The sequence below is a fragment of the Pipra filicauda genome, unplaced genomic scaffold (genome assembly GCF_003945595.2).
Source record: "Pipra filicauda isolate LSUMZ 115617 unplaced genomic scaffold, ASM394559v2 scaffold146_size1912638_pilon, whole genome shotgun sequence".
In the NCBI taxonomy this organism is placed as follows: domain Eukaryota; kingdom Metazoa; phylum Chordata; class Aves; order Passeriformes; family Pipridae; genus Pipra; species Pipra filicauda.
In genome coordinates, this window is record NW_024103951.1 from 893,293 (window position 1) to 904,220 (window position 10,928).

At 37.9% G+C, this 10,928-nt stretch overlaps 1 protein-coding gene across 1 annotated transcript; it reads right to left on the minus strand.

Moving 5' to 3' along the window:
* Positions 1–291: 291 nt before the first annotated feature.
* Positions 292–8,227, minus strand: RBP2 (retinol binding protein 2). The gene is made up of 4 exons (XM_027729344.2): positions 8,068–8,227; positions 5,161–5,339; positions 2,081–2,182; positions 292–345 (listed from the first exon to the last, which is right to left on the minus strand). Exons 1-4 carry the CDS (start codon positions 8,138–8,140, stop codon positions 292–294), a joined length of 408 nt encoding a protein of 135 aa, XP_027585145.1. The 5' UTR covers positions 8,141–8,227.
* Positions 8,228–10,928: the final 2,701 nt, after the last annotated feature.

The window sequence follows — 10,928 nt, forward strand, 5'->3', positions numbered from 1 at the left end:
GTCAGCCTTGTTGATAAAGGACATTCCTCTGGAAATTATTTGAAAGACATAGGGAAGCAGTATTTGAAAGACAATTGCTTTTATTTACCTCCAGACTGAAAGGCAAAGAAATTTATGAGGTTTGTAACTGTTTGATGTTATTTCTATAAAATGTGTTTGTTTCCATAAACAGGAACAAAATATATTCACATAGCAGTGTTAAAGAAGTGAAAATCTGGTTTTATCCTTCTTTTAGACAAAACATAACAGCAGAACAATGTGATGAAGATCAGGGCAGCTTTCTGCTCAATTTTATTTCTTCTTCCTGAACGTCTGATGGCACACCTGGTCTTCACATGTCAGTTCCTACAGTATTAAAACAATGAGTAAATATATAGTGGTGGAAGTTATATTTTGCATACACAGCAGATCCCACCAGAAATTACTACAACTGAGCCACCACATTAAAAACTTATGCTTATGAAAAAGAGAACAGAAAGAATAGTGTAATGTATGTAACCAAACAGCAGGCATGCACCTCATGTTGCAGTAATTAGTTTTTGACACTTGAATTGAACTCTAAGAAGAATAAACATGAAAAATGCATAAAAATTGCGCTTTAATGCAAGGCCTTTTCATGCTCTGTTATTAAAACAATATACTGTACTAGTTTATAATTCACGTTACCTCATAATTCATGAGAAGCAATGAAACAAGGAAATAATAAAAAAAGGAATACTTTCAAAAGATGATTTGCTTCAGAGGCGTGCCCAGCTATTTCTCAGGGGCCAGAACAATACGCCGTTTTTGCCCAGTGTTGCAGCTGACCCCTTAAAGTTTGGCACAGCTGCTTGTTGCAATGCAGTCAGTTTGCTTAGTCTGATCAGCCAGCATTCCTGTGCTAACAGCACTTTGAAGGGAGCTGGAGCTGGCTTTTTGGCCAGCAGGGAACCAAACCTGCAATACAGTTTCTGAAGACTCTTGTAAGGATCTACTTGGCCTCTCTGTTTCCCCCAGTCTTAGCCTCAATGGTGGTTCCATCCTGTAGAACCTTTGTTAGGTCAGCTTTTGAGTATGTGTTAAAGTAGATTTGAAGTCACTGGATGGGTGAGTTTTAGTTTGGTGGCAGATGTTTTAACTCACAGCTTTGACCTTTCGGGGGTACAGACCCGAGCCACTGTAGGTGCCACACCAAGAATCCACAGAGGAAACAGGTGAAGGAGCAGATGTCTGGGTGCAAAGCGTGGGAGAGAACAATGAGAGCTCCTCCACAATCTTTCTCCCCCCCACCATTGTGCCATCCAACACTATCGTGCCCATTTCTTGATTGCTCTCCCAGGAAACTCGGGAATCATTATCATTATGTGAAATGTTCAAAAAAATGAGTAGATGTGGCAATTCATGGTATGGTTTGGTGGGCATGGTGGTATTCAGTCAGATCTTGGATTTGATGGTCTTGGAAGTCTTTTCCAACCTTCTATGATTCTATTATTTTGAAATCTTTCTGGACTTCACAGCCTGCTTATTTCCTGCACGAGTTCTTCAGGCCTCTCTTAGACTCACCTCTTCTGTCTTTGGGTTCCAGCTACTACCTCAGATGTATGAATATTTTGAAGTTTTTATTGTACTAGCAAAAATAGTTGCAGTAGAGGTTGTTTACGGGATCCTCTTGAGTATCCATGGGTTTCTGATCTGTATTACAACATAGCGTGCTAAAATTTCATAGTGCTTCTTTCAGAACAAAAAATAACATTTCTCTTGCAATCTGCCTGATTGGTTTTTTGTTATTTCTTCTTTTTTTTCTCCTACCAGGGATTATAACAGAATGAGATGATGCTAGAGATGCAATGTAACAGGAAGGGTTAATGGCTGGAGGGCAGTGGACTGGAGCAAAAACCCCACTGCAGGGTTATGCCTTAATTGGGAGCAGGTGGAAAGAAATAGAGCATTCCTATTACTTAAGGGTAATTTCCTTAGAGTTCAGAGATCAAAACCGTCTAAATAAAGACCTTTCTAACTAGAAAAAGGATCATTTGAAATGGAAAAGCTGAGTGTGTTGCACCCTCAGAGATGTGCCATGTATCTGCACAACAGCCCTTACCAGATGCAGAATGTCTCCTTCAATCCAGTGCTTCCAGCCCCTGTTGTTCTTTTCACCTTTCTGAACACAGACCAGTTTGTCACCGTCCCAGGTCACCAGTGTCTGCATGAATCAGATAATTAAGGCAGATATGTTAATGAGAAGTTAATGAATACATGAAAATAAGTTCAATCAAAAAATGTAAATACACAATTACACAACTGCTTTCTGTCATTTCCCATCTTCCTCCTAAAAAACTTGAAATGCCTTTAACCAAAACCCCAGTGCATTCAAGATGCCAACAGCATTTTGAAGGGAAGTTTTGCAGTGCTTTGTTTTCATTTCCAGGTGTTTCTTCCCATACACATATATCAAGTGTTCACACTAACCAATGAACTGCTGAGTGAGTTAACAGATAATTGTGCAATATATGCAAATTGTACTTTTTTTTCTTACTGTTTAAAGCAAGATGGGTGAAGACCTGGGGGTTCATACCAACTAGTGCAGTGCTAACACCTTTTTCTAGGTCTGCATAAAATAACAAGAGAAAGTGGATGTTAGTATCATCTCATACAATAAATTTTTTACATGTTTTCATGCACTTTCATAAAGACATTTAACGAGATGTGATCGTAAGCTGGGCAATGTGCTGTAGCTGACCCTACTGGAGCAGAGGGGTTGGACAAGGTGATCTCAAGAGGTCCCTTCCATCCTCAACCATTTGATGATTTGGTGTGATTCAGAGTCTGTCACTAGTAGACAGGGTATTGGGTGTGCTGATTCTTGTCCAGGAGCAGGGTAACTGTCAGTAAGAAGAATTTCTCTTTACAGGCTAAATCCTCTCTAATATCTGCAGATGTGCCAGGGTACATTCACAGCAATTTTGTTTGAACTGTTCTAGGTTTGAAACACTGTACTTTAGGGGCGTACTTAACCATGTCTCAGACAAATCCTTTTTAGAGCCCAGTTACAGTCCATGTAAGTTCAGCTATTATAAAGCTCCAAGTGTACTGGGACCTTAGTTCATTTTCTACTCCAGCACTGGATAATTTATTTCTCTTAGGAGGGAGCTTTCTATTAATGCAACAAAAGTCATTCCATTTCAGTTAATTTCTTTTTTATTTACGGAATTTTCAAGCTACATGCTCTCTAAATTATCCATGCCCTCTTTACACTTAAATGTTGCCTACCAATTTTATTATGTTCATCTAACTTTAATGTGTTTGTGGCATTGTTTAGTTAATAAAATGACCGGAACATTCTTTTACAGCAGTCCAGAGAAAAATGGCATGACATGCTTCTCTTTTGCTTCTTTTCTCATTAGAAACAAATAATATAATTTGTTAAGAAAAGAATATTAGGCCAAAGTAATTAAACCAGGTAGGGTTATAAATGTACACACCGTGTTTTCTTCTTTCCTTCCTTCCTCCCTCCCTCCTTCCCTTCCTTTCTCCCTTCCTCTCTTCCTTTCCTTGCCTTTCTTCCCTCCCTTCCTCCCACTGATAGTGAAGAGAAGAGTCTGCAAGTGAAAAGATTTTGCAGGGAAAGGCAAATGCTTTAGTAGGGGTGAAGGGCACTAGAGGAATGTTAGTTGATGGATTTAAGGAGTGATGCATCCAATGAGTCTTTATATCCTTCATAATGCCTTCAACTGACCTAAAGAGGTGTGGGAACAATGTTTTAAAGCATGGACTTTATCACAGGAATATGTCCTACCCAGGGCTCACTGGAGAAAGAGATAGGAAGAAAATTTCAATACAGGGATATTCAGGATAGTGGGGAAAAAAAAAGGTTTTTATTATTTGATGGCTTGCAGTGCTGTCAATGAGAAATAATTTGAAAGAAGTCATGGAATTACACTGCACAAGGTTAGTTTGAGAATGCAAAGTGATCCATGGTGAATAAACAATGACTCATGTTAAATTTGTGCCACTCCAGTGCAGGATGCTGTGAGTTCAAATGTAAACATGTCCTTTATGCTGCCAGGTTCCTGTGGCAATTGCCAAAACAAACCAGATCTTTTGACAGGGAGCTTTGGTCTCAGCTTCCCCGAGCTTGGCAGCTGAGAGCTGAGTGGCAGAACACGGCTGTGGTGATGGCAAAGAGTCAGACAGGGGCATTCAGGGCATGGTGCCAAGAGGAGCCAGGGGATGCAGGATCAGCAAGGCTTGGGAGGGGACAGGCATTGGAAATGTAAGATCTACTGGGCTTTCTAGCTTGGAAAATCTTGCTTAATTATTTTAGGGGCGAGAAGAGAGTAAACCTGCAGTGGTATTGGTACAGAAACACGAGGCTGAATTCAGTAAATGAATTAGGACTCAAGTGTGTTCCTTTCCTCTCTGACAGAGCCCTGTCTGAAGGCCCCACAGGAACCCACTCACTGACTCTGCCACAGGAGGGAGGGAAGGGGCTAATGCACAGCATGGCCCTTGGTCCAAACCTGTGTGTCTGAACATATCCCCACAGATTCCTGGGGGAATTCTGAGCTCGGGTTACTCCTGTAATCCAAAAGGTAGCAGAGCATGCACTGCTGGGCCTCCTTGCCCCTCTGCCCCTGCCAGCAGCCCTGCCGCCTGGATCACTGGGAGCTCTGGCTCACATTTCTTTCTTGCCCCTTCCTGAAGCTCCCTTAAGGTTCATAGCCAAGCACAGTTTATTTTTAACAGTGTCTAACTGTTAAACTGCCCAGCTGAGGCTGATCAGGCTCAGATTAAAAATACACTCTGAACACAACCATTGCAAACTGAAGATTTATATTGATGTGGAAACAGTCCTAAATTCACAGGGATGAATTTAAAGTTTCATTAAAGAGGATACATAGGTAAAAATAAGTTTTTCTGCTTTCTAAATACATAAAGAAAGTAGAAAAGCTGGAAAAATTCCTTACTAGAAAAACCTGTAATTAATGATTGTCCTCTCGAGTCTGAGTAACCATCCCGATTGACATTTCTAATAAATGCTTGTAGCAGGAAAGAAAACTGTCTCAAGATGCAAATTATTTCTGCTTTATAAAAATCCTCTGATGTTTGTGAAATATTGGGGGCTTATTTAATGTGTTCAGCTGATTTTTGAACCTGCTGACTCAGGTACCAGATTTTTACCTTTACCACTCGGTTATCCAGTCCTTTGGTGTGTTCTTCAAACTCCACTCCCACTGTGTAATCCACATCATAGTTTCTGAAAGTGCTGACTGTTTTTGTTTTAAAATTATCTCCATTTTGAGTAATCTCCTTTGTTTGTTTCAAGTGTTTTGCAATCTTACGAGTTGCAAAATCAATACCTGTCAAAAACCAAAAGAGAGAGTATCACAATGAAAATTCCAGTATTTGATACCAAAAAAAAAACCAAAACCAGAGCATATATTTATAGATTAAAAAAATATGTGGAATATAGTTCCACAAATAATGCTTTTACCTAGAACATTTTGCAGAGAAAAAGGTAATTTCAAATAAAAATCATCTTGTGATTGCAAGTACACTTTCAATTCGATGATCTTCCACTGATTATAAATTTATTTATTAACAGGATATCTGTGGGAATGTGAGCAGAGCTACAGCACACAACCAATAGTGTTTAAATTACCTGAACTTCCAGGTTTTTTTGAGAACATGAAACAACAGGGGCTATTCAGACTGACATTGCCTGTTTGACCTCCCTTCCACATGAAGCTGTGGGATGCAGGAGAACTGTTATCATCTAATAACAGGGAGCCATTCCTTTGCCACTGCCTTTCCTAAGCATGCAGGAACTCAGGGGGCTCCCTTAGGCACATGGGGGTACTGCTCTTTGTCCTGCAGGATCACAGATGTTGGCCACTTCTAAAGAAGGATCTCAGAATAATATTCCTTTTCAGAAATAAAGCCTGTTAGAAGGAGTATGTAACCAAGGGAGAATGAGCACGTAATCAAAGGGATTCTGGCATGTTACTTTTATGATGAACCTACAGCCTGTGGGAGTATATAAGAGGATAATTAATTAACCTAAAATAATGAAATATATACTGGTGACCAACATTCTAATGTAAACAAGTGCTTGCAGTGGAATGCACTGGAAGTTACCAAAGGCAGAATATAGATTGCCATGCTGACAGCTTGCCCCAGCCAATCCACCTCATGCCAGCAGCATCACCAGCTGCAATAAATATTTCTGCCCAGCTGGCAGGGAACCTTATTGTGGTGCTCTATGCAAATGAAATAATCTCACATGCTGCTGCAAGGGGTTGAAAAATGGGTTTGGTTTGCCAGCCATCCTTTAGTGGTTTTGCATGGGAGTTCATCACTGTCAGCTCGGCAATGCCATGTTCTAAAGGAGCCCTTTTTCTTTTGGTAGATTCATTAGACTACTTGTGAAGTGCTCATAGAGTTGAGCAAGAGGATTGGCTTTAAAAAAATGTGACTTTTTAACACAGGGAATAATGTTCTCGTTCGGTATTTATATTCAAGACTTCTTGGGTATATTTTATCTGCTGGGGTGGATTAAAGGTATCTCTGGGTCTGATTTATAGCCAGACAACATAAAATTTAGTTCTCTCCGAGGGAAAAAATTGTCTAGACCTCTAAAGAAATGCTATTTCTGACTAATATATTAGTCTTGTAGCTCCTGGAGAAAATTAGGGGAGGTTTTATTAAAGCATGGTTTTCATAACTGCATTTTGAACAATACAAGCAATAAAAAGGATATATTGTTTAATTTTGGTAGGTTAAAATACTTTGTAACATGTTTATGATAAAACCAAAGTTCCTGACTTAAAGGACAAAAGCATTCTTTAATTAAAGTATAGAATATATGTGTGCATTAATTAAAAGGATGGATGAATTTAAAAAAAACCCAAAACCTCAGTGTGCTTTGAATCTGAGCACTTTCATACTTAAAATACCAGCTACATGTAAAACTGTGAGAAAAAGAGCAGAAGAATATTTTTTCACCCTTTGCCTGTAATTTGTTTTCATTCTGAGAATCACCTATAGCATATGTATCTTTGTGTTGGTTTTGCAGTTTTAACTTCATCTGACTTACAGTGTGTATGTGCTTGTGTACACAAAAAAGCATGATGGAACACTCAATTTGTGACAACTGGAAGTTGTCTTAAGCATCAGCCAGACCAACAGGCCCCATATTCAAAGCTAAAATCCCATTTCAGTTGCACAGAAAATAGCAATTATTCTTCATGCTTAACTAACTGCCAAACCCCAGCATGCAAATCACTTCAGTCAGTGTGTATCTTTCTCCTGAAATTCATGATATTGGCTTAATCATTCTTATTTTTTTAAAACCTCACAGGTGTCTCTGTATCTTATCTACAGGTGTCCCCAAAGTTATTGATCTTTTTTCCATAAATACAAAGGGCAAAAACTATGAAGAGTGAAACTTGCCTTTCTCTCTTAAGAGAGTTGAAGCTTTGAGGAAATTATAAATATTTTCAATTGTTGGTGAATAATGATGAGAGTTTATTTATAAGTATTTATGTGCATTCCTTCTCTTTCTATCCGAACAGATAAATCAATTAGGGTTAAGATTCTTTGGTAAGAGTAAAACTAGTACAAAATCACATAAAGCATCAAATTTTTCATTTATGTAACATATAATTTTAGTAGTTCAAAGCACTAATTAAGTATTAGCATTATTGTTGCTTTAGTGATATAAAACATCCTATTCCTCTTTAGCAGAGCTAACCAGGCTGTGGCTTCACTGGTACAGTAAGTATTTACAGGAATAAAAAGAGTTTCTGTATCTGAAAGCCTGTTATTTTGGATTTTTTTTTTCCCCCCATCTGTATCTGTTTTTTCATTTATCTAAATAAAGAATAATGTATTTGGCTACAAATCTTCTCTTGCTTATATACTTATATCACGGTAATTATAAGTGATTTGTTGATTTTCACTTGATTGGCAGAAGCCCTTGTGCCACAGCACACACTACAGAAATAAGCTCATTAATTTTTAGAAGGGTTTTACTTATAATTGGAACATTTCCTCTTCTCTCTGTACAGTTAATGTTTTTTCACTCACCTAAAGCCACCATGTAGCCTTCAAAGTTCTCGTTGGTCTCCATCTCCCAGGTGCCATTGTAATCAGCCGGCATGGTGGCCACAGCTTCCAATCACCTGCAGCTCCAGAGGGGAGGCTGGGAACAGGACCTGCTCACAGAAGGTTTTATAAAGCTTTTCATATCTTTTTTAATAAGGTTTATGGTTTTCTAGATAATACAGAGTAAGGGGCAGAGTGATAACCCTGCAGACTTTGCCTTCGTTAACAAAGTTCACTTGAAGAGCTGGCAGCCAAGGAACACTTTCAGAAATCTGGAGTAATACAGGCTATGATTTTCCAGTGACCTCTGGGAAGAAGGACAAGCTATTATGGGACACCTTTGAAACAGATTGAACACAGTGTCAAATTGGGCAATCCACTTAAAAGTTTCCAAGGTGAATTCCCTTTTTCAGTTCCTTTCTCTGTGTCACTGTTCCCTATGAAGGGTCAATTTTACGGAACTGTCACACCCAGAACTCCCATTTAAAAGTTTTGGAAGTCTCAAATGTGCAAAAAATGTAAAGCAGGGCAGAAAAAGGAATATTCCCATTGAAAATATTTTTGTTTTCCTTTGATTTTCAAAGTAGCTGTACTTATACCAACCACACTTCCATATTTTGGTTTTAATTTAACAGTAAGTTTATCAAATATAAATACAATACAATATCAAATCAAATCAAAATACAATACAATACAATACAATATCAATCAAAATCAAATAATATCAAATACACTGAAACATGGCAGTTAGAAAGGTATTTTTCATCCATTGGCATTACATTGTTGTGGACAAACCCACATATTTCAGTTGTGCAAATAAGCACATTCAGAATGTGTCTGAATGGAGATTTTGAATGTGCAGTCCAACTTTACTGGAATTTAAAGTAAGTACTAAAAGCAAATTAACATAAGATTTTACATTATGTGGCTTTAATCAGTCAAGAGAACTTAGAGATGGCTCTACAGAGAGAGTAATTGAAATGATCAGCAGTCAAAAACCCCTTAAACTCCTTGCCTTTCTTTCCCTCCTCTTTCTTCCTTTTTTTTTTTTATGGGTATATTATTTAAAAATTTACTAGAAAAAGTAATAAAGTCTAGAACTCCAACTCAGAAATAACAAAACTGAATAGTTACTGACCTTATAATGTCTCTTCTATGCCTTCACTTTGTTAAAATTTAATGTAAAATTCCACAACTGTTAAAAATTTATGTAGGGTTTTAAATAAACAACAAAAAAACTAAAGAAATTTGAGAGTTTCTGGGAGCTGAGTTCTTAAAATGCCTTAACTTAAGGAGCTAATTTAAGATAAGGAAAGGAAGTATCTTGATCTGTACTTACAGGAGATGGGGAGAGGGTTTTCAATCAGACAAAGGCTCCAGAATCTTTGTGTCTAAAATATTGTTCTGTGGTCATATTAGGTAATACCTATGCAATAGGTTTGATTTTACATATCTTTGTGTACTTTCTTAGCCTCCATGCTGCATCAATGTCAATAAATACATTATTACTCTTTAGATGTTTTGTGTATGTATTAAAAGGTTCTATAAATTTTATGTATGTACTAAAAGGTTCTATAAAAACAAGAAAAAGAAAATGTTATCATTCTCAAGTCAACCCCTCACAACCACTCCAAATTAGCTGTGTAAGCACCATCAGTTCCCTTGTGCACATGCATAATAATCTTTGCCTTATCACACTGTCTTCCCAACTGGAAGTTCTTCTCTCCCTTCAGGATACTGAAAGAATGAGGTACAATTTATAAGCAGGTACTCAGTGTTTTACCTTACATCTCCAAATGCCTTGGGGGGGGATTTATGAGGAGTAGATCAGACTGAATGTCTACAAGCACCTCCAAAAATCAGAGCATTTGCCAGAAGCTCACGGGGAGAGATTTTATGTGCTCGTTGATTTTCGTTCTGATGTAGTTTGCTTCCTATGTAACAGTCATTTTGGTGGGATGTGGAGGAGACTGAAGCTGTGCCATGTGATGATCCCCAACTAATGTCCATTAACAACCAATAAAGTGACAGAGGGTCCTGTTGCTGCAGATATGCAGAGCCAGGCACATTCAGAGAAAGTCAATTATGAGATGAGTACATCCTTTGCATAAAACACCATAATTAATTAACAGCATACACATATAATTGTACAGGTTTTCCCCATGATGTTTTGATGATATCCATCCATTTTTCTTATTTTTCCCCTGATGTGTATATTTTCTAAGCAGGTGTTTACCTATTAAAGTAGCATTTTGAGCCTTTTCAGGTAAATATACAGCCAAGGGGTTTACAGACACGAAGTTTAACCAATCAAAGAACTGGCTAAATAGGGAATTAATAAAACTGAAATACTGAAAATTAAATACTGACTTGGCAGAGTTCTGTGATGCTTCATGAGCTTTTAAAGAGCATTGTGTTAAGGTCCATGAAGAGAATTTTCAGTTTAAGAATGAATATCTTGGTAGACAGTAAAAGCTCTACCACAGTCAAACACCTGCCTAAATCATATGATGCCAAGACACAGTTTGGATACTGTGAACACAATTCTTTTTACAGCACTAGGTGGATAATTGCAAGTCTTGGGTCTGTGCCTTACCAGGTATAGTGACCTGCCTCTCATCACATTTCAGATTTAAAATTTTGACTAATTATTCATTTGAAATCTTAGAAATTATTCAGTGTGCTCTGTTTTTATTGTTTATGTACTGTAGACATAGAGACAAACTTTCAAAATGGCAAAAGAATATTTCCTTCCCATGGGACAAGTCTACCTTTGGGGAAATGAAGATAAGGTGCCTTCTCCTGATTGTCATTAATATTTTGTTCTCAGCATCCTTTTCTTG

Bases quoted from the DNA above. Each gene is read 5' to 3' on its own strand.
- RBP2 (XM_027729344.2), bottom strand. From the start codon at position 8,140: ATGCCGGCTGATTACAATGGCACCTGGGAGATGGAGACCAACGAGAAC. The intron at 5,340-8,067 runs GTGAGTGAAAAA...GGTTTTTGACAG, and splicing joins AGGCTACATGGTGGCTTTAG to GTATTGATTTTGCAACTCGT. The intron at 2,183-5,160 runs GTAAAAATCTGG...TGATTCATGCAG, and splicing joins TGGATAACCGAGTGGTAAAG to ACACTGGTGACCTGGGACGG.